The 19,401-nt window shown below is 44.0% G+C and overlaps 8 protein-coding genes across 11 annotated transcripts; 6 read left to right on the top strand and 2 right to left on the bottom strand.

The window, feature by feature from the left end:
• Window positions 1–139: 139 nt before the first annotated feature.
• LOC108070871 (polyadenylate-binding protein) lies at window positions 140–4,442 on the bottom strand. Of its 2 annotated transcripts, none has more exons than XM_017161506.3 (3): window positions 4,057–4,442; window positions 3,068–3,977; window positions 140–2,800 (listed from the first exon to the last, which is right to left on the bottom strand). In XM_017161506.3, exons 2-3 carry the CDS (start codon window positions 3,764–3,766, stop codon window positions 2,576–2,578), a joined length of 924 nt encoding a protein of 307 aa, XP_017016995.1. In that variant the 5' UTR covers window positions 3,767–3,977; window positions 4,057–4,442; the 3' UTR covers window positions 140–2,575. The 2 variants fall into 2 exon arrangements, with proteins under 2 accessions (XP_017016995.1, XP_017016996.1); XM_017161507.3 differs by having other exon boundaries at window positions 3,068–3,974.
• A 10-nt stretch (window positions 4,443–4,452) lies between these two features.
• On the top strand, window positions 4,453–8,147 carry Brca2 (BRCA2, DNA repair associated). Of its 2 annotated transcripts, XM_017161503.3 has the most exons (5): window positions 4,453–4,579; window positions 4,638–5,478; window positions 5,536–5,607; window positions 5,667–7,790; window positions 8,123–8,147. In XM_017161503.3, exons 1-4 carry the CDS (start codon window positions 4,460–4,462, stop codon window positions 7,787–7,789), a joined length of 3,156 nt encoding a protein of 1,051 aa, XP_017016992.2. In that variant the 5' UTR covers window positions 4,453–4,459; the 3' UTR covers window position 7,790; window positions 8,123–8,147. The 2 variants fall into 2 exon arrangements, with proteins under 2 accessions (XP_017016992.2, XP_017016993.1); XM_017161504.3 differs by lacking the exon at window positions 8,123–8,147 and having other exon boundaries at window positions 4,513–4,579; window positions 4,643–5,478; window positions 5,667–8,045.
• A 96-nt stretch (window positions 8,148–8,243) lies between these two features.
• Window positions 8,244–9,980, top strand: LOC108070870 (uncharacterized). The gene has a single exon (XM_017161505.3). It carries the CDS (start codon window positions 8,244–8,246, stop codon window positions 9,969–9,971), a length of 1,728 nt encoding a protein of 575 aa, XP_017016994.1. The 3' UTR covers window positions 9,972–9,980.
• A 195-nt stretch (window positions 9,981–10,175) lies between these two features.
• On the top strand, window positions 10,176–11,874 carry LOC108070748 (uncharacterized). The gene has a single exon (XM_017161345.2). The coding sequence runs from the start codon at window positions 10,183–10,185 to the stop codon at window positions 11,872–11,874; it is 1,692 nt and encodes a 563-aa protein (XP_017016834.2). The 5' UTR covers window positions 10,176–10,182.
• A 274-nt stretch (window positions 11,875–12,148) lies between these two features.
• On the top strand, window positions 12,149–13,943 carry LOC108070747 (uncharacterized). Its single transcript, XM_017161344.2, has one exon. The coding sequence runs from the start codon at window positions 12,210–12,212 to the stop codon at window positions 13,941–13,943; it is 1,734 nt and encodes a 577-aa protein (XP_017016833.2). The 5' UTR covers window positions 12,149–12,209.
• Window positions 13,944–14,528: 585 nt separating this feature from the next.
• On the top strand, window positions 14,529–15,775 carry LOC108070900 (small integral membrane protein 14). 2 transcript variants are annotated; one of them, XM_017161554.3, is made up of 4 exons: window positions 14,529–14,653; window positions 14,939–15,050; window positions 15,128–15,173; window positions 15,251–15,775. In XM_017161554.3, the coding sequence occupies exons 2-4, from the start codon at window positions 14,979–14,981 to the stop codon at window positions 15,466–15,468; spliced, it is 336 nt and encodes a 111-aa protein (XP_017017043.1). In that variant the 5' UTR covers window positions 14,529–14,653; window positions 14,939–14,978; the 3' UTR covers window positions 15,469–15,775. The 2 variants fall into 2 exon arrangements, with proteins under 2 accessions (XP_017017043.1, XP_017017039.1); XM_017161550.3 differs by lacking the exon at window positions 14,529–14,653 and adding an exon at window positions 14,729–14,878.
• LOC108070899 (zinc finger CCHC domain-containing protein 8 homolog) lies at window positions 15,317–17,794 on the bottom strand. Its single transcript, XM_017161549.3, has 5 exons — window positions 17,776–17,794; window positions 17,519–17,709; window positions 16,783–17,460; window positions 16,607–16,726; window positions 15,317–16,549 (listed from the first exon to the last, which is right to left on the bottom strand). Exons 2-5 carry the CDS (start codon window positions 17,705–17,707, stop codon window positions 15,854–15,856), a joined length of 1,683 nt encoding a protein of 560 aa, XP_017017038.1. The 5' UTR covers window positions 17,708–17,709; window positions 17,776–17,794; the 3' UTR covers window positions 15,317–15,853.
• Window positions 17,795–18,233: 439 nt separating this feature from the next.
• Window positions 18,234–18,948, top strand: LOC108070746 (uncharacterized). Its single transcript, XM_017161343.2, has one exon. The coding sequence runs from the start codon at window positions 18,544–18,546 to the stop codon at window positions 18,946–18,948; it is 405 nt and encodes a 134-aa protein (XP_017016832.1). The 5' UTR covers window positions 18,234–18,543.
• Window positions 18,949–19,401: the final 453 nt, after the last annotated feature.

The raw sequence follows: 19,401 nt of genomic DNA, 5'->3' as shown, positions 1-19,401 counted from the left end.
ATAAATTCACAAAAATGGATTATCCCCACAAAAATATCATAATTGTTATACAAAACTATTTAAAATTGTTGTTAAACTTAAACTCTAAATTTAAACCTGATTTATAAGACAACAAATTAAGAAATAAATACACACTGGGTCGCAATTTCAAACACTTTTTGCAAAAGCATTTTTATTCAAGTTTCACATATCTCTGCTCACTGCATCTTGATTTTCATCATTAAATGTTTTTCCATTTTTCTTGTTCATTTTCGCTTGGTTTTTGTTTTTGTGTTTTTCGTTTTTCATTTTGTTTTCTTTTTTGTTTTAGGTTTGTTAATAAGTAGGTATTTGTAATATGTTTTATAATTAGGAGTTTCGTTTCAATGGAATTACATATATAATGCATATATTATACGCCATCATCCGTGTGTCAGTATTATCTTCTGTGCTTCTTGTGTGGGTTTCGCTAGTCAATAATATGTGGAACTTGCGCAGTCCAAGCCATAATAATAATAATAATAATAATAATGAAATAAAGGTGAGATTTTTGTGAGTAGAATCGTTAAATGTCTCATATTTAGCAAATGTGCAAAATTGAGTAATTTTTTAATGTGTTGCGTGTTCGAAATGGGCTTTTTAGTGGTTGTGTGTAAGTTTATCAATTAATTTTTTGTAAGTTTTTCAATTAACATTTCTTGTACTCTCTAAAAATTTAGCACTATAAAAGGGTTCTCTTTTTTGGGTTTCTTCTTGTTTTTTGTTTTGTTTTGTTTTGTTTGTTGTTTATTTTAGGTAAATTCTGCAAAAGCAATTACCAAAAATTAAGTTTCAATTACAATTATAATTTGTAATAATAATAAAAAGTATGTCGCATTTGCTTGGCAAAGGAAAATAAATTTCTTTTTCTCTTTCATCTCATTTGTTTTTTGTTTTGTTTTGTACATTTCGTGTAAATATTATTCAATTAGATAATTTTCTTGTTTGTCTTGTAAATTCATATTGCATATGTGTGTCTGTGTCTGTGTGTGTTGTGTGTGTGGAAGGCCTAATACTACTACATTTGTCCTGGTAAACTAGAATCGTAAGCTCCACTCGAAATGAAATGTAAATGGAAATAAATATGGTCAAATGAGGGGGGGTAGGAGGAAGGAGGTTACATTAATTAATTAATTATGCCATCCTAAATATTGCCATTGTTTATATAACTATTCTGTTAGGTAATTTTCATTTTTTGTTCTCTTGTGGTACTGTTTTAACTATACATTGTGTGTAGACGCAAAATTTGAGTCTTACAAATTTTGAGTGAGTTTCTTTTGGGTTTTTTGCTTCTCAATATATTTTGTTTTTCTTGGGTTTTCATTTTTGTTGCTTTTTTGTTCTTGGAAACATTTTAAAAATTAAGCTCAATAATCTTAAATTATGTATGTATTTGCTTTCATTTCGGGTTAAATTGTATACACGCCTGCCTGCCTGCCTGTCTCAGAGTTTCCTTTTTTATATCGTGCCTTTGTAATAATATTCTAAAAGATTTTAAACATTGCATTGTGTTATATTCAATTAGTTTTTGTTTTGTTTTTTTGTCGTTACATTTACGGCTGTCTTTGCTGTCCTGTTTTGTGGTTTCATGTTCGTTCTTGCTACCTTGAAACAATGTACAATTAATTACAAAAAGTGTCTTGTAATTGCTAAAATTTTAATACTCATGTTCTCTGTCCTGCTGCTAATTATTTTTCCTGTTCAGCATCGATCTCTCTCTTGATCCTTCCATCCGCAGCTGCGTCTACTATATAAATTACGTGTAGGGTTTCGCTTTCGCAATGGTTGCACTTGATTCCTTTCGTCGTCAAAAGTATTAGTTATAGCGTAGGGTGTGTGAGTATTATTATAAACGCTTTTTAACTACAGCGTGTACATTAAATATAATATATATATATATGTTTATGTATATACGTAGAGTGAGTGCTTCAATTGTTAATAGAGGGATTACATCAATTGTATTTTTTCCATTTTTCTTTTTAGTTTTTTTTTGTTTTTTTTTGTTTGTTTAGTTTTTTGTTTTGCTTTTAATAATAATATATAAGGTATGTGTAAATTCATGTCATCTGGGCGTAGCTCGACAATGCCAAAGATCCAGTGAGTGTTTTGGGGTGTGTGGGGGGTAAATACATGTTCGAAATACGTACGCAATGTGTTCCTTTTAGGCGAGAAGCTGACACCGAAGCCTCTGCTCACTAAATTCAACAGTAAAGACAAACATCTAATTCCAAAAAAACGCTAGTGAGTGCTAAGAAACTGTTGTCCTAATGCCTAGAAAATCCTTTCAATTCGATATCGATTTCGAGTACGAGTCCTGTTTCTGTTTCTGTTCTTATGCGCGTGTGTGTTTCTATAAATTTCAACTGTGTTGCAACACGTTTTTGCCTACGTCTAAATGTGTAATGGCAGGACTAGTGTCCTGCGTCCTACCTCTGCCTGCCAGCTGCCTGAATGATCGCTGCCGATACAATTTCTCGTAAATAGCTATATAGGGTTTATATATGTGTGTATATTGTATTTATGTGGGTTCTGAGTAAACTCCTCCTGGTCCTCCGGCCTAGTAGTAGAATATCTGACCGGCCTTCTGACGCTTGCGCTCCTCCAGCTTGCGATTGATCTCCTGCTGCCGCTCGGCCTTGCTCAAGGCTCGGGCCACGTACAAGAACTTGTTGTCGCCCAGCTGCTTACCGTGCAGGCCGATCACGGCGGCCAGCGCCGACTGTGGATTCTCGAAAGCCACGAAACCGAAGCGCCGCGAGCGCCCTTCCTCGTCCAGCATGAGCTGCAAGGATCAAGTCCATGAAATAAACAAATCCGCTCAGATGGGCCAAGTGCAAGTCTCTCTCTCTCAGTCGCTTGTCCTCCCCCGCTGTCACATCTCTCTCTTTCTCTCATCCCGTGAGCATGCGCAGCAAGGGGACAAAGAGCGGAACTAAGAGCGCGGCTGAGTGCGTGAGAAACAGTGCCACATGGTTGTCCATCTGCAGTCCTGTCACCCACCCACCCACAGCCTTAGAGCCGTGAGGAAAGGTGACCAAAAAGAACATACCTTGTGACTGGTGATGCGGCCGTACGGCTCAAACATCTCGCGCAAGTGCTGCTCGGTGAACTCCTCGCTGAGGTTCTTCACGTACAGGTTCTTGAAGTGGGTGGCCTTCTCCTGCTCCCGGTCCCGCCGTGGTATAAACTTGACCACATGCACCTTCTGGTTATTGCACAGCATCCCATTCACCTTCTCGATGGCCGCCCGGGCAGCCTCCTCCGAGTCAAAGTGCACAAAGCCGTAGCCGCGCGAGTTACCGTCCTCGTCCTTGGCCACGTTGCAGTTCAGGATGTTTCCGAACACGGAGAACGTGTCGTACACCGCCTTGTTGTCGATGGACCGCTCCAGGTTCTTGATATAGATCTTGCCGCTGTCCGGCGAGCTATTGCCGCTGCCGCCGCCGCCACTAGTGCCGCTGGCCAGGGCCCCGCCGCCGACTCCCACACCCACGCCGGTCGAGTGCGAAGAGCTGGACGTATGCCCGCTGCCCAGAGAGTTGTGGCCATGCCGGCCGAGAACGGCGGCGGCAGCCAGGTGATTGCTGGCCGCATGACCGCCGCCGACGTGGCCCAGATGACCGGCGGCGGCATGGTGGTGCAGCTGCTGCTGATGATGCGCCGCGGCCAGCGTGTGGTGGTTCAGGGCCGGCTGCTGCTGGTGATAATTCGCCGGGTTGCCGCGGAACGTCATCGAGTTGACGAACATGATGGCTGGCTGTTTGTGGAGCGTGGTGGCGGCTAGTGGAGTGCTGGTGGCGCTGGTTGCTGGTCTGTGCTGCTCCCGGTGGCTCCCGTGGCTCAGGCTCTGGATCTGGATCCCGCTGTAAATGTGGCTGAGAATCTTGAAGCGATTCTGTGGCAGCGCGCTGGTTAGTTCTGGCTGGCTTCCTCCGCGTTCCTGGTTACTGTGTTCTCTGCTGCCCGGTTGGGGGTTACATATATATTACACATATATTTCGATCTCGGGCGGGGAATATCGGCGGAAAATCCACTCACCAGGTCTTAGCTCACGCGCTGCCCGTTCCACTGCACACGGAAATGGGAAAATATGACAAAAATTCGCGGTGTTCTCTGAAATAATCGTTTTTTTCTCTCGCCCAGACTCTTTTCTCGTCTCGTCTCCTCTCTCTCGCTCTTTCTTCGTCTCTCTTTTGTACTTTTTCTGGGGCTTTCACTTTTGGGCCGTCGCTGCTTTTTCCCTTGGCTCTTGCTTGCAATTTCGCGACCGCTCTGCCTGCGTTTCTCGGGTGGCACTAGCTCTATTCTTTAGCAATTGCAGCAATAAAAAACAACGTTTCGCAGCGTCGGCGTTCGCCCTTTATTATTTAATTATTGTATGCAAAAATTGTCGCTACTTGCAAGAGCCAGTGTGGCCAGATGATGGAAACAATGTGGCCAGATGACGGAAACAATGTGGCCAGGTGAGATTTGGCTTAGCGGACGATCTGGTACTTTTGGTAGCGTTGCCAGACTTTGCGTTCATATCGATATTCGATCATTTTCGATTGGCACCAACCAGGTATTTGTTTTGATTTTTGTGAAATAACTTGATTTTAATTAAATTTAATGAATTCAAGGACAGTATGGAACAGGATCGGGCGTCGGGGAGTCCTCCGTCCACTAGTTGTGCCGCCCAGCGTGGCAGAAGAACAGACAATCCACCCGCAACTGAGAACTATAAGAATCTGGGAGATTTAGCCGCCGAAATAGCCCATATATACCATGTGGATCGCCAGGATAGCTTGCAGGCCCTGCGAACGCGGCGGCAGAATCACACAGTGCCTGCCACCAGTGAGTTCATCTCCATGGCGGAGCTCCTGCGGTCGCAACCTGAACCCGCACCCGGCCAAGAAATCGTTGACATGATTCTGCATGATTTCTGCTCCTCTCCGACGTACCAGGAGGAAGAGGACCTGCCCACCAGCGAGTCGCCGCCATGGTTTCGGTTTCGCAAAAAAAGGATCAGAACCTACGTCAGGAAGCGAGCTCCTGCGCAGCAGAATGTGCCAAGTGTTGCCATAGAAGTAGACGACGAGGAGGAAGACGACCGGCTGAGCTGCTCCTCTGGCCTCTCTGTGCAGGAGGATCACACAGCTCCGACGGCCACGACTGTTTGCGAGCTGGATGCCAACACCTCGCAAAAAATCTGTGAAAACTTACTCAACCTGAGTCAATACTTTTCGCTGAGCAACCCCAGTTCCAGTTCCAATCAGCCGCCGGCTGTTAAGATAGAAATTGATCTTCCAACTAAAGTAGATCCTGCGAAACCTTCGTGCTCCCGGGATAAGGATAACCATCTTTCGGATACGAATTCGTCCGCGGAGTGCACCTCCATTGAGTTGGAGAACCTGGAGACGGATTTATTGGGCATCGGTTTCACTTTTGAGGCCTCAGAAGTCTGTGATATTAAACCTCAAGGTAAAAAGTTGTTCTACATGGGGCTTTAAATGTATATTTATAAGTTTTATCCCTCAGTTTCAGGTATCTTGGGGGACACCCTTTTTGGTGATGGCAAGGCAAGCACAACCATTGTCCAGGCCCAGTCGGGTAAGATATTTCAGTTTTCTTTCTTGGTAAAATCACAAACATTTCCCGCATTTTCACAGATTCCAAAGTCTGCGTAGATTGGTCGGAAGGAGACTCGCTTTTGGAGAACTACAACACCGAAAAGATGTCTTTAAGTGATGAGGAACTGGAAGAAAAGCCGCTCTTGATTAAACCAGTTAAAACGGAGCCTGAAGTTCTAGACAGCTTAACACAAAGTTTATTGGATGATATTCCCATCAGTGAATGGCAAACCCCAATGGATATACCAGAAGAGTCAATCAAGGAGCCTCAAGAGTTGAGCCAAAGAGAAGTCAAAATAGAGCCAAGCGAGGACAAAACTCAGGAAACAGTAAATGCAAGTGCCTCCAAGTACATTAGTGACGCGGAATTTCTCCAAGAAATACCCCTTGACGAGTGGCAGCCAATGGAGATTCCCGAGTTCGTTGGCTTCCGGACAGCCTCCGACAAGCCCATTGTGATTTCGGAGGAAATGCAAGAAAGAGCTGCCAAGTTTTTGGCTGATATTGAAGAAACTGAACCAAAGCAACCAAGCGACAGACCCACAGAATCCTCAGAGTTTGTTGGCTTCCGCACAGCTTCTAATAAGCCCATTGAGATTACTGAGGAGATGGCAAGCAAGGGGGCCATGTTTATAGCTCAGTTTAAGGCCAGCGATCAACCAAGTCAATCAAATGAGGCTGAAATCCTTCAGGACATAGCGTTTAGCGAGTGGGAGCCCATTGATATGCCAGAGAAACCCACTAAGGTTCCCGGAAGAGAAGAATCAAGTCAAACAACATCTGAAACCAAGACGCCAAATAAAAGCCAGTCTGTGAATATTCCTCAGCTCATTGCCTTCCGTAAAACTCCTTACAAGTTCATGGAAGTGGCTGAGGAAATGAGAATTATGGGTGATAAGTTGATGGCTGAGGTGGAGTCCGGTTTATATCAACCTAGTCAAAGGCGTAACTTACAGAATCCTGAAATACTTCCAGCTAATCAGTCACATAGGCCCAATAAAGTATTCGAGGAGGCATCTCTGGTTAAGGAAGTCGCAGAATCTAATTCAGAATTTGTTGGCTTTCGCACAGCTTCTGACAAGCCGATTGTGGTCTCAGAAGAGATGAAAATCAAGGCAGCCCAGTTTATGTCTGAATTTCAAACTGGAGGAACAAATCATGAGCTTGAAGACATGAAAATACGAGCTAAACTGGAAGCCAGCTGTTCAAATCATCAAAATGAACAAGCTGGCAGTACGGATTTTGTTGGCTTTCGTACTGCCTCAAACAAAGCTATTGTTATCTCTGAAGAAATGAAGGAAAAAGCTGTGAGATTTATGGCAGAATTCCAAGCCGAAACCCCTCAAAATACAAGTTCAAGTCCTGAAAACAAGGCGTGTGACGAGGGTACAGAATTCTTCGGATTTCGTACAGCCTCTAACAAACGCATCGAAATATCAGAGGAGATGAAAAACAAAGCTGCCAAATTCATGGCAGAAATACAGGCAGAATCTGAAGTAATCCATAATCAAAAGCCAACTAGTGATAATGAGTGCCTTTCTGATTTATCAGATAATACTTCTGGAGAAAAATTCAAAGGCTTTCCCGAGAACAGGGTACTTCCACTCTCTGAAGACGAAGACATAGCCAACGATTCTGTTTTTCCCAGACTATCCCAGACCACTAAAATCTTGTCCGATTGTGAAGATGACTCAAGAGTGTGCACACCCAAGCAGAGAAGGGATACCTACGATGGCATACCCTCTAGTAAGAGGCTTCGCAAGATTTCAAACTCATCCCCAGAACAAAATCGTCAAGTTCACAAGACGACCTCGTGCAACAGTGCACTGGGGACACCCATCCAGTCGCAGGAGATTCATGCCTCGCTGTCGCAACTGGCCGGCCTTTCGCCGCTGGATCAGAAAACCAAGACTTCAGTGATAGCCCGCCGCAATCTCTTGACGCTGAGCAAAAGACGCAAGCGGAGTCGCACTCCAACGGGAACTCCGATTAAATCTCGATTGGCTGCTATGCCAGCCTCAACAAGTACTCCGCTGGCGGATAGGAACACGAATCACGTCCAGGATGCGGCAGCCACTAAACAGAATGCAGAGGATATGTCTCCGATTTGCATGCCACCAAACAAGTCTCGTCGCCTTGGTCTGAGTCGAAGCCGCTATTAAAGTAAGCATTTTTTGTTATTTTTTGTAAGTAAATACAAAATGAACTAAAGGATATAACTTAATTTAAGAGTATTCGTTTGGCTAGGCTTAATTAGTCCAATTAAAACCCTTTTCTGGGCATAACATAATACCACATGACTTGACAATATCCCCAAAAAACAAACAAAACAAAGGCTTAGTCTGAAAAAACGTTTTGGTAATGGTTAATGTAGTCCAAATATTTGGTTAAATGAAAATAAACCTATAGGAGTCTCTGATTTGAATCTAAACACATTAAATGCTTAATAGACACTTTTACTTTTACTTAACCGCGACACTTTCCCCTTTTAATAGCATTTTACAGGACATTTAAAGCTCTGTAAATTGCTTTCAATTACAGGACAGCTAAAAGCGTTAAAAAATAGGTCAATTATGTCATTAATACGAGCATATAAAAACCTTCCTCCACGACTGAATGCAAGTCAAAATGTTTTCAATCCTGCTGATATTCGTTCTCCAATTTGTTGTGACTCCTGTGTTGGGACACATCCAAATAATCCAAGAACTCAATCTGGCCTTGCGAACTGAACTCAATGTGCTAATCGATGTGGAGGATTTTTACAGCTCAAGTATCCTTTACGGTCTGGATACGCCTAGAATTCAACTTTCCTCAAAGTCCAGAGAAGCTATGAATCTGCGCCTTCGTGGAAATTTCACCAGCCAAGCCCTAATCATAGTACAACTGATGGAATTTGGCTTGGATCCCAAAGTGGTTGATTTCCTGCCTCTCCTTTTGGATCGCCTTCACGAGCTGCATATAGTATTTCTAAGCAAGGAAGATCCTGAATCCCTCCAAATGGAGCTCTATACCTATTGCTACAAAGAGGGCTTCATCAATGTTATTCTGATATATAACGATTGTCTCTACAGCTATTTACCCTACCCATCAATTCAACCAATTAGGCTCGCAAATGTCAGCGAATATTTAACGAGAGGAAGGACAATTCGCAACTTTAAAGGTTTTCCCGTTCGGATACTCCAGACCACATTAGCTCCACGGGATTTTGAGTATTTCGATGAACGAAATAGGCTAGTCCGAGCAGGATATATGTTCACGGCTATGAAAGAGTTTACGGATCGCTACTCTGCCACTATCGTTAGTGTTCCCATACCGGATTTACCTGAAATGGAAAAGTATGCAGCCGTATTAGATATGGTGATTAATAAGGAGGTCGATCTTATTGGTTACTTCAAGGACATGGAGTGGGATGTTTCCTACACAGAGCCCCTCTCGATACTTAAATCGTACTTCATAGTCCCTCACGCCAGACCGCTCTCCAGCTACCTCTACTACTCGCGACCCTTCAAATGGACCCTGTGGCTGGTCGTAGCCTTAACTGTCTTTTATGGCGCACTGATGCTCTACCTCGGTTCGAGGCGTGATGGAAAGGAGATCGGCGAGTGCCTGCTCTACAGTCTGAGCCACATTCTTAATACGTGCAATCAAGCTATAAGGACTACGGGCTGGAGGGACCAACTGATCCACATGATCCTTACCCTCGGTGGCTTTATGCTCACCAACCTGTATCTGGCCACGCTCTCGAGCATCCTGACATCGGGCTTATCTGAGCCTCAATATAAAACAGTACAGGACTTGGCTGATGCCCCTTATCCCAGTTTGCATGACGGGCTATACAGAAGACAACTGATGGGAAATGAGTTCTTGCCCAAGGCTCTACGTCAGAAAAGCATGACCTTAAATATCACCTTACTTACGGCCTATCGCGATGGTCTGAATAAGAGCTACATCTATTTGTCTTACGAGGACCGCCTGGAACTGATCCTGATGCAACAGTATCTGCTCAAGACGCCGCGCTTCGATTTGATTCGCGAGCCTGTGTCGTACGCCTTGGAAGCGTATCCCGTGTCCAGGAGCTTACCATTTCTAAAACTGGCCACGGAATTCATGAGGCGACTCCAGGAGCACGGAATAAACATTAAAATAAAGGCAGATGCCTTTCAGGTAATGCTTGAGCGAAAGATGTACACCCTGATGCGCGATGATGAACCTCCGGCCAAGGCCTTTGATCTTCAGTTCTACTTTTTCGCCTACGGTCTATGGACTGTTGGCCTTGGCTTGTCCTTAATCGTTTTCTTGGTGGAGGTAATTAAGTCGCGCTTGAGCCACAAGAAGAAACAATGAGGAAAAAGTCAAGAAAAGCTGTAATAAATAAATAACCTAAATGTTACTAGTCTGCGGTGGCATTTAATTGGCCTTAATTAACTTAATTCTATACGTAATGACTTGAGAATATTCACAAAAACAAAAACGTATTTATTCTTTTATTCTAGTAGATATTGGCAAGTCATTTTGGCCAATAAAAGCCTTTTACCACGAGTGAAAATTAGTCAAAATGTTTTCAATCCTGCTGTTGTCGACTTTTCTTCGTTTGGTTGCTGCTCCTGAAGTAGAACCCAGCCAAGTACTCAGCGAACTTAATCTCATCCTGCGATCTGAACTTAATGTGTTCGTAGACTTTGAGGATTTCTCTAGCTTCTTGAATTTAAACCTGGATACACCCAGGATACAACTAAGCTCCCGCGAACCCTTCAATCTTCGCATCCGTGGGAATTTTACGGAACAAGCCCTTATCATAGTTCAATTAACGGATATAGTACTGGATAATGAGGTATCCAAACTCCTGTCGTGCCTATTGAATGAACTCCATGAGCTGCATATAGTGTTTCTAAGCAGAGAGGATCCAGAATTATTCCAAAAGCAGCTCTACATCAAATGCTACAGTATGGGCTTCGTTAATGTCCTCCTGGTGCATCTACAGGATCTCTACAGCTTTTTACCATATCCGTCTATTCAACCGATAAAGCTCTCAAATATCAGCGATTATATAAACAGAGGAAGAGTTTTGAGAAATTTTCAGGGTTTTCCCGTTCGCGTTCTCAATAGCACCGGACGCCCTCGCGATTTTGTCTATTTCAATGAACGGAATGAACTTGTCCGACAGGGATATTTGTTCACAGCCATTAAGGAGTTTATAGATCGTTACAATGCCACGCTTGTCACTGTTCCTCAGCTCGAAGGGGAGCCATATCAAGTGTACCAAGATATATTTGCTAGGTTGCGCAACAAGGAGATTGACGTGGCCTGTCACATGAAAGACAGGGATTGGGATGTGCAGTCCACCGAGCCTCTAGCGATCCTCGCTCAATACTTCATAGTGCCTCATTCGAGATCGATATCCAGCTATTTGTACTACTCCCGACCTTTCAGATGGTCCCTGTGGCTAGTCATAGTCTTAACAGTTGTCTACGGCGCCCTAATGCTCCATCTGGCAACAGGAAGGCAACGAAACGAGTTCGGCGAGTGTCTACTGCACAGCTTAAGCCACATCCTCTACACTGGCAACCGAAATATCAACAGAGAAGATTGGAGAGACGTCGTCATCCATGTGATACTAATGCTAGCTGGATTCATTCTCACCAACATATACTTAGCCATGCTGTCCAGTATTTTGACTTCAGGACTAAATGAAGCTCAGTACCACACGCTGCAGGATCTGGCCAAGGCGCCCTACATCAGTATCCACGACGAGCTGTATCATAGACAGTTACTAGAGACACCGTTCATACCGGAGGCTCTCCGCCGGAACAGTATGACCATGGACAATTTAACCATGCTGATTGCCTACCGCGATGGACTCAACAGGAACTACATGTACATGCTTTACGAGGACCGCCTGGACTTGATTCTGATGCAGCAGTACTTGTTGAAGACCCCGCTCTTCGATTTGGTTCGCCAAGGAGTTGGCTTCACCATGGAAAACTATTGTGTGGGCAATGACTTGCCTTATAGGGGTATGATCAGTGAGTTCATGAGGAGAGTGATGGAGCACGGGATAAACATAAAGCTGAAGGCGGACGCCTTTAGTGTTATGATAAAGTGTGGATTTTTCACTCTGATGCGGGACGACGAGCCTCCAGCCAAGGCGTTTGAACTTGAGTTTTATTACTTTGCCTTTGCACTGTGGGCTGTGGGCCATTTGTTGTCTTTAGCAGTTTTTGTGATGGAGATATTAAAGTCTAAATAAAGCAGCATGTGAAATATAGCATTTGTTAAGGCTTTTTTATTCTAAAAAGGGGTTCAACTTCTTGTCAAAAAAGTACATTAAAAACTTTGTTATACCACTAAAAAGAAAATAAAGGAAGTAAGAATATACTCGGCCCCAAAACATTGTGCTTTATTTTATTAGACATTTATTAGACAGACAGGAACCCATTACATTATAACTGTGCCATTTACTCCCTTAAACACAGTTTTATTAAAGCATTTCAAATCAATTAAAGTAGTTTTATCAGGGGCTTCCCAGTAATTTGCTTGTCATTAACCACTTACGGACTATATAAAACCGGAGTCCCCGACTGAATGCAAGGCAAAATGTTTCCAATCCTGCTGATATCCGTTCTCCAATTTGTTGTGGCTCCTGTCTTGGGACACATCCAAATAATCCACGAACTCAATCTGGCCTTGCGAACTGAACTCAATGTGCTAATCGATGTGGAGGATTTCCTCAGCTCAAGTATCCTTTACGGTCTGGATACTCCTAGAATTCAACTTTCCTCCAAGTCCATAGAAGCTATGAATCTTCGCCTTCGTGGAAATTTCACCAGCCAAGCCCTAATCATAGTACAACTGATGGAATTTGGCTTGGATCCCAAAGTGGTTGATTTCCTGCCTCTCCTGTTGGATCGCCTTCACGAGCTGCATATAGTATTTTTAAGCAAGGAAGATCCTGAATCCCTCCAAACGGAGCTCTATACCTATTGCTACAAAGAGGGTTTTATCAATGTGATTCTGATATATAACGATTGTCTCTACAGCTATTTACCCTACCCATCAATTCAACCAATTAGGCTCGAGTATTTAACGAGAGGAAAGAGAATTCGTAATTTTCAGGGCTTTCCCGTTCGCATAATTCGAAGCAATATAACTCCTCGTGATTTTGAGTACTACAACGATCGGAATGAACTGGTACGAGGAGGATATATATTCGCTGCCGCTAAAGAATTCATAGACCGCTTTAATGGCTCGCTTACGAGTGTTCTCGTGCCAGATGGCCCCAAAACGGATTACGAATGGTACCGAGCCGTGATAAGGATGGTATTAACGAAAGAGATTGACTTGATTTGTTACTATAAAGATGTACAGTTCGAGTGGGACATTCCGTATACAGAGCCACTTTCGATCATTAAGTCATACTTCATTGTTCCTCACGCCAGACCGCTCTCCAGCTACCTCTACTACTCGCGGCCCTTTCGATGGACCCTGTGGCTAGTTGTGGCCTTCACGGTCTTTTATGGTGCACTGATGCTCTACGTCGGTTCGGGACAGGATCAAAACGAGATGGGCGAGTGCCTGCTGTATAGTCTGAGCCACATTCTAAATACGTGCAATGAAGCCATAAGGACTGCAGGCTGGAGGGACCAACTGATCCACGTGATTCTTACTCTCGGTGGCTTTATGCTCACCAACCTGTACTTGGCCACGCTCTCCAGCATCCTGACATCGGGCCTGTCCGAGTCACAATATAAAACCATAGAGGACCTAGTCGATGCCCCCTATCCCAGTCTGCACGACGAGTTATACTTGAAGCAATATCGAGCAAATACCTTTCTGCCCGAGGCACTGCGCCTAAACAGCGTGACCATTAATCTCACCTTGTTCAAGGCTTATCGTGACTCTCTAAACAGAAGTTATATATATTTGTCATTCGAGGACCGTCTGGAGCTGAGTCTAATGATGCAGTATCTCTTGAAGACGCCGCGTTTCGATGTAATCCCCCAGGGTGTGACATTTAGCCTCGAAGGATTTTATGTGTCCAGAAGCTTGCCATATCTGGGACTGGTCAGCGAGTTGATGAGCCGACTCCAGGAACATGGAATAAACATGAAAATGAAGAGGGACACCTTCTGGGTTATGATAAAACAGAAGATGTATACCCTGATGCGAGATGAGGAGCCTACGACCAAGGCCTTTGACCTTCAGTTCTACTACTTTGCCTTTGCATTGTGGTCTGTGGGTCTGGCGATATCTTTTGTAATTTTCTTAGGGGAAAAGTACTATTCAAGATCTTCAAGCAAAAATGAAATAAAATATTGATTTGTAAATTTGAATGTATCAGTTTCACCCGCGCATAATCAAGCGATAGGTGAATACAGAAATAATAAATATCGGAGTAAAGCATCGATGTATCGATTTATTCCATCGAAGGAAGCCCATCACTACATTCCAGTTGGTAAGAAAAATATAAAAAAAAATTAACAAGTTACGCTGCCCGAGGTAAAAAAGCATGATTAATAATTTATAATTTAACCAGACCGACGATAGGCATGCCTGCATAACCAATTAGAGTGTGAAGAACTGCAAGGTAATGCAATTTCTATGCAAATTCCGTTTGTTTACGCCTCCCAATTGGAAAAACAACAACTAATTGGGAAAGTTGTGTTTACGTTTTTGAAACCTCGATAAGGTTTTAACGGCGCTTCTAAATAATTTCTCGCCATGGCAAGACCTTGTTCTTAATTCTGATAAGAATTTTGTGTTTCGACGATGATTAAAAATTGTCGTCTAGCTGTGGGTTTTCTGTTTAATCGTGTTTTTTTTTTTTTATAGTCAAATACTAGTAAGTACATACAGAAAACAACACACTGGGGAGTTGTACTTGTGTGTGCGAGTTCAAACTAAATTTTGGGGTGGACATTAGTTTCGGGATTTGCCATTCAAGTCAGTTTCGAGTTCGATCTAGACACTGCTGTCAATATTGAAATTCTATAATCCAAATCGACAATCCGTACCAGTTTAAGGCAAAAGTAAGTCCGGTACGTTACGACCGATTTCGAAGCACTCTCTGACCGCCGCTCTCCCGAACCTATATAGCCATTTTATCGGAATATACACTTAAATGAGTACATATACTATACAAAGTGACGTTACGTATCGCAGCTCGGTTTCGGCCTGAAAGCGAATTAGTCGCAGCTGAGTTTTTTACGCTACAAAACATTCACTTCTCTCCCTGTTCTCTGTTGGAAAGACACGTCAGTTGGGGAAAATTTTCATATACAATTTTTAATTAACTTTCTTTTTAACCCCCCCAGGCTCAAGCTCTTATCCCCGGTCGTCTTCCATCCGAAAATCATGTCCGACGACTTCGATGGCTGCGAGTGCGTCTGGTCGCAGGAGTATGCGATGCAGCGACTCATCAACTTGGTGAGTTCCCAGGCTCTTGAGTCCTGCCCGTCGTCCAGCTGTTCCTAATCCCTCTTCTGGATTACCCTTTCTTATAGATACGCCAGAACCAGAATGCCTGCACGGACACCGAGTGCTTTGATGGTGGGTAGTCCTCCCTTTCAAGTGGGGAAAATTCGATCATATTTCGTTAGGACCTAATATCTAATCCCTTCCTTCAGTCACCGGACGTACGCAGCAGCAGCAGAGCGTGGGTGGGGGCGAGGGCAGCGGCTTCACCGTCGCCATGATTTTCATGATCGTGGCTATGTTCATGTACATACTGAATCCGAGTACCTGGGGCCAGCTGACCAGCAACAAGCCAGCAAGCGGCCGGCGTGACCACAACCAGGACGGCTCGCCACCGCCTCCGCAGCCGCCGCCGCCGGCCATTAACTAGAGATGGCTTCGAGCGGGGATCTCTGCTTTCGCCAAAAACCTGAGCTTATCCACAATTTGCAATTGCATTTCTTGATTTTTGTTTCTTTGTACGGATTGATGAAGCGTTCACATTTTCCACATAATTCGGAACGAATGAGAGCAATAAATATATAAATGTAGCCCCGTTTACAAAGATTAGACAAATTATACATCACACTGACATTGTACAATAAAAAAAAAAGCAAGAAAGAAGATAAAACACTCAACCGCACACACAGGCTTATTAACTCACCCGAAATTTTTGAAAATACACTTTGGAAACTAAACTTGTATTGCTTATTCGTTGGGAGGGACAGAGTAAAATTTGTACAATTGATTTTCGGTTTCATTTAAGTGTTCTAACGTCAGTCCTCGCCCTGCAGCTTTACCATCTTTTCGCGCACGTTCTTCAGCAGATCCTTCATTTGCTCATACTTTCCCGTTGAGTCGGGCAGATTCTCGAAATTAATGACATCGCTTACGCCCACCTTAAAGTTGTTGCCCTCGGGCAGTTTGTCGAATTCGGAGAACTTCAACACGGGTGTTCCTTCGAAAGATGCCTTAAATTTCTTGGCAGGTGGCGAAGAAGCTCTCGTTCTACTGGGCGATGCGGGCGCTGATTCCGTTTGTGGTATGTCTGTGGCTTCCAATTCAGCCGTGTCGTCCAGGGCAATCAGTGACTTTGAGTCATTCGCCGTGGTGTCCAGCGATGTATTTGACTCCAATTGGAGGAGCAGCTTCTCTTGCTGCTCTCTCAAGTCATCCAGTGTAGGTGATGGCGAGCGAGCCTGCGCCTCCTCCTCCTCCTCGGTAGACTCGGGTGGCGGAGGTGGCGGCGGCGGCAACGAGGCGGGCAGTGGCGGATCCTCGTCTTCGTCAACTATCTCCATGTCACAGTCCCCGAGGATTGCTTGCGCAACAGGCCCTGCATCGCGTGTGGCTGGAAGATCCACCAATTTTTTGCGTCTGTAGCCGCTGGTTACGTTCTCGCCCAGGGCCTTGATGAAATTATCCTTGGAATTGTCCGCTTGGAACGGTGGTACATTGTGATGTTGAAAGTCCTTAAAAGAAAGCAGGGTATTAGCGGGCTTTTAAATGGAAAAGAAGCTCATAGTTACATCGAAGAACTTGCCGCTGGGCTCCACATTGAAGCCTGGGAACTCCACTATCTTGTTGATGTCGTACTTGAAGGTGTCTGCCTCCCCGTCCTCGTCGTCGGACTTGGTGACTTCGGTGCCCTAAAAGCAGTCGTTAATTAAACCAATTCTCTGATCTGATAATTAGGTTAACTTACATCAGCATTGAACAGAGCAATGCCCGAGCTTCGGACCTTGGCCTCCTCCAGCCAGGCAGGCGGATAGCCCAGGACGCGCAGCCTGTAGTACATGAAGGGCAGCTCGCCACGAGCGTAACCTATTGCATGACGTGTTTTGGTGCTGATCCTGCCGGGCTTTATGTGTCCAAATCGCTGTTCCGCGTCTACGTGATACCTTTCCACCTTCTTCTTGCGGGCCCTCTGTATACGGGCATTGTTTCGCGGTTTCGGACAGTCGCGTATGGAGTGGTCCGTATCGCCACAGTTGTAGCAGGCGGCCTGGGCCCTGGGGCGGCAGCACTTGTTTACAGCCTCGGCTTTTAGTTTCTTGCGGGCTTCAGTCTGTTCGTCCAGCACGTCGGCACTGCGCTTGTAAGAGGGCACCTGCGAGGCATTCAGTTTGGCGGCTGGCTTAATGTCAATCATGAAGAGATCTTCAGTGTCCAGGGCGGGAGAGGGAGATTTCTCCGGTTGAAATTTACTGTTTTCAAAGGCTCTTATCACTCCCCCGTCTTCATATATCTTGAAAACGAGCTGCTTTTCGGCAAAGGTGACTTCCAGAAGCTCCAGCATTTGTTTTTGAATGCCTGCAAAGCGCTCCTCCTTCGAGAATCTCACCTCAAAGACCAAGGTGTCTTCTTCGTCGTGGTTGTTTTCCTGAAAGACAAGAGGGCGTTCATTAACCCGTCATTCTAATTTCTCCTACAATTTTTACCTGACTACTTGGATTGCTTGTAATTTCCTCATTTATCGTTGATTTTTCAGCGGCCGGCGGCTTGTCCTCATTTGTTGTTGTCTCGGATTCGGGCTCCACCAGTACTACGTCGTCCTCCAGCTCGCCGTCTTCCACGTCGTCTTCCACAGTCACCACGCTGTCGTCTATGACTATTACGCTGTCGTCCATATCTGTCAGATGTGAGATTATCTTTAAAAAGTAAGGTTTGTTTAACAAATTGTTTTTATTTTTCTTACCTCTTATAGCAGTGTTGTGTAATTGTGCGAAAAGGGCCAAGCGGTGTAATCGATAAGTTGGACATAATCGATAGTTGGACATTGCGTTCAAAAGTGTAGCATACTTTTTGCATGAACGATTTTAAATATTTTGTTTTTATTTAAAATAAAATAATAAATTATAAAATAAACAGTAAACTAGGAAAAAAAAAACAATTTCTGAAATATAAAATAGGACGGTGTCTCTACAAATTTTGGTTAACAAAATTTATAAAAATATATTAAACATTTTAAGGTACTATTTGCTTATTTTTGCCCAAAAAATCTTTTAATTCTTAGCTCTACTTCCGCCTTTAGGTTTTATTTATTATGTCAAGAAAATCATCAAGAAATTATGTCAACTCCTGATATTAGCACACATTAAGTATGCCAATCTCGGGAGCTGAAGACGTCATGTCTGATTTGAATCTCGCAAAGCGTCTCCTGAATGCCAACTTCGATCAGATCATGAAATACATGTCGCGCAGAATTACGAGAAGGAAAACCCTGCCCACGGGTAATTGTGAATTCAACTTACACTCGGGGGAATTCTTCTGACAGAACTACTCGTGCCGCTGCCGTCGCCGACTGTCTGAAGAGTTTCGATCAATTGATTGGCTTAAATTTGAATAAAAGCTCTAGAGGATCGGGCAGGTGCTGCATGCCAATGAAGCTTGTAGACTGGACACTGAAGCATCAACATTATCCACCATAAATAGATGCTTCCCCAGCTAAGTAGCCACACTCACAATGGATCTGCTCAAGAGTTACCTTGTGCTCCTGGCCACGGCCATCTGCCTGTGTTTCTGCGGCGTGCAGGCCACGCTCGCCATAGAAAAAGCCATGCCTTCTCTTCCGGATCCCAGCCAGCTGCTTGCTAAAATCACCAAGCCGAAACCTGTCTCCCTACCGGATCCTAGCCAACTGCTCGCCAATCTTCCGGAAAAACTTACCAAAGCCAAGCCGGCCTTCTTATCGGACCCTAGCCAGTTGCTCTCGAAATTCACGAAGCCCAAGCCCGTGTTCGTTAAGCCCGTCATTGTAAAGCCAGTGGTAGTGGTCAAGCCCGTGGTTGTCGGTGGAGGCGGAGGTGGACATGGACATGGACATGGACACGGGCATGGACATCATGGCAAGAATAAGTTTAAGTTTTAGATAGATATAAGAAATAATGCTTTACTTTATCATAACATATTTGTTAATTATGCTAATGTAAGAGTATCATCTAGAATTCATCCAAAAAATAAAATAAAATAAAAACTACATAAATCATAAAGAAGTTTTATATAAAGTTCTAATATACATAGATTCAATAGTACAAAATGTATATATTTAATTATCTAGAAATATGTACGTATATTTTTTATTATGAAAGGGAAAGCCTTGAACCGTTGTCTATAAGCGCATTTCAATGTGCATAATGAGTCCATCAACCGTTTGCCTAACGACGTCCTTTTGTGAGCAAATTGAAAGGCGGGACTGATGGAGCATCTGGCTATCCTGTCGCCAACGCGGCGTATGAGCAATTGCAATTGAGCGGGCGGAGGCGGATGCTGGAGGAGAACGGGTGTGCCACTCGGCATGGGACACACATTAACACACAGCAGC

Source organism: Drosophila kikkawai, chromosome 2R, assembly GCF_030179895.1.
Source record: "Drosophila kikkawai strain 14028-0561.14 chromosome 2R, DkikHiC1v2, whole genome shotgun sequence".
Lineage (NCBI taxonomy): Eukaryota > Metazoa > Arthropoda > Insecta > Diptera > Drosophilidae > Drosophila > Drosophila kikkawai.
This window is presented reverse-complemented; position numbering and strand designations above follow the sequence as displayed.

Coding starts and splice junctions, on each gene's coding strand:
- LOC108070871 (XM_017161506.3), bottom strand. CDS start 3,766: ATGTTCGTCAACTCGATGACGTTCCGCGGCAACCCGGCGAATTATCAC. Junction 2,801..3,067: donor GCCGCATCACCAGTCACAAG/GTATGTTCTTTT, acceptor TGATCCTTGCAG/CTCATGCTGGACGAGGAAGG.
- Brca2 (XM_017161503.3), top strand. CDS start 4,460: ATGACGGAAACAATGTGGCCAGGTGAGATTTGGCTTAGCGGACGATCT. Junction 4,580..4,637: donor TTTCGATTGGCACCAACCAG/GTATTTGTTTTG, acceptor AATGAATTCAAG/GACAGTATGGAACAGGATCG. Junction 5,479..5,535: donor CTGTGATATTAAACCTCAAG/GTAAAAAGTTGT, acceptor TTTATCCCTCAG/TTTCAGGTATCTTGGGGGAC.
- LOC108070870 (XM_017161505.3), top strand. CDS start 8,244: ATGCAAGTCAAAATGTTTTCAATCCTGCTGATATTCGTTCTCCAATTT.
- LOC108070748 (XM_017161345.2), top strand. CDS start 10,183: ATGTTTTCAATCCTGCTGTTGTCGACTTTTCTTCGTTTGGTTGCTGCT.
- LOC108070747 (XM_017161344.2), top strand. CDS start 12,210: ATGCAAGGCAAAATGTTTCCAATCCTGCTGATATCCGTTCTCCAATTT.
- LOC108070900 (XM_017161554.3), top strand. CDS start 14,979: ATGTCCGACGACTTCGATGGCTGCGAGTGCGTCTGGTCGCAGGAGTAT. Junction 15,051..15,127: donor TGCAGCGACTCATCAACTTG/GTGAGTTCCCAG, acceptor CCTTTCTTATAG/ATACGCCAGAACCAGAATGC. Junction 15,174..15,250: donor GGACACCGAGTGCTTTGATG/GTGGGTAGTCCT, acceptor CCCTTCCTTCAG/TCACCGGACGTACGCAGCAG.
- LOC108070899 (XM_017161549.3), bottom strand. CDS start 17,707: ATGGACGACAGCGTAATAGTCATAGACGACAGCGTGGTGACTGTGGAA. Junction 17,461..17,518: donor CAAGCAATCCAAGTAGTCAG/GTAAAAATTGTA, acceptor CTTGTCTTTCAG/GAAAACAACCACGACGAAGA. Junction 16,550..16,606: donor CCAGCGGCAAGTTCTTCGAT/GTAACTATGAGC, acceptor CTTTCTTTTAAG/GACTTTCAACATCACAATGT.
- LOC108070746 (XM_017161343.2), top strand. CDS start 18,544: ATGGATCTGCTCAAGAGTTACCTTGTGCTCCTGGCCACGGCCATCTGC.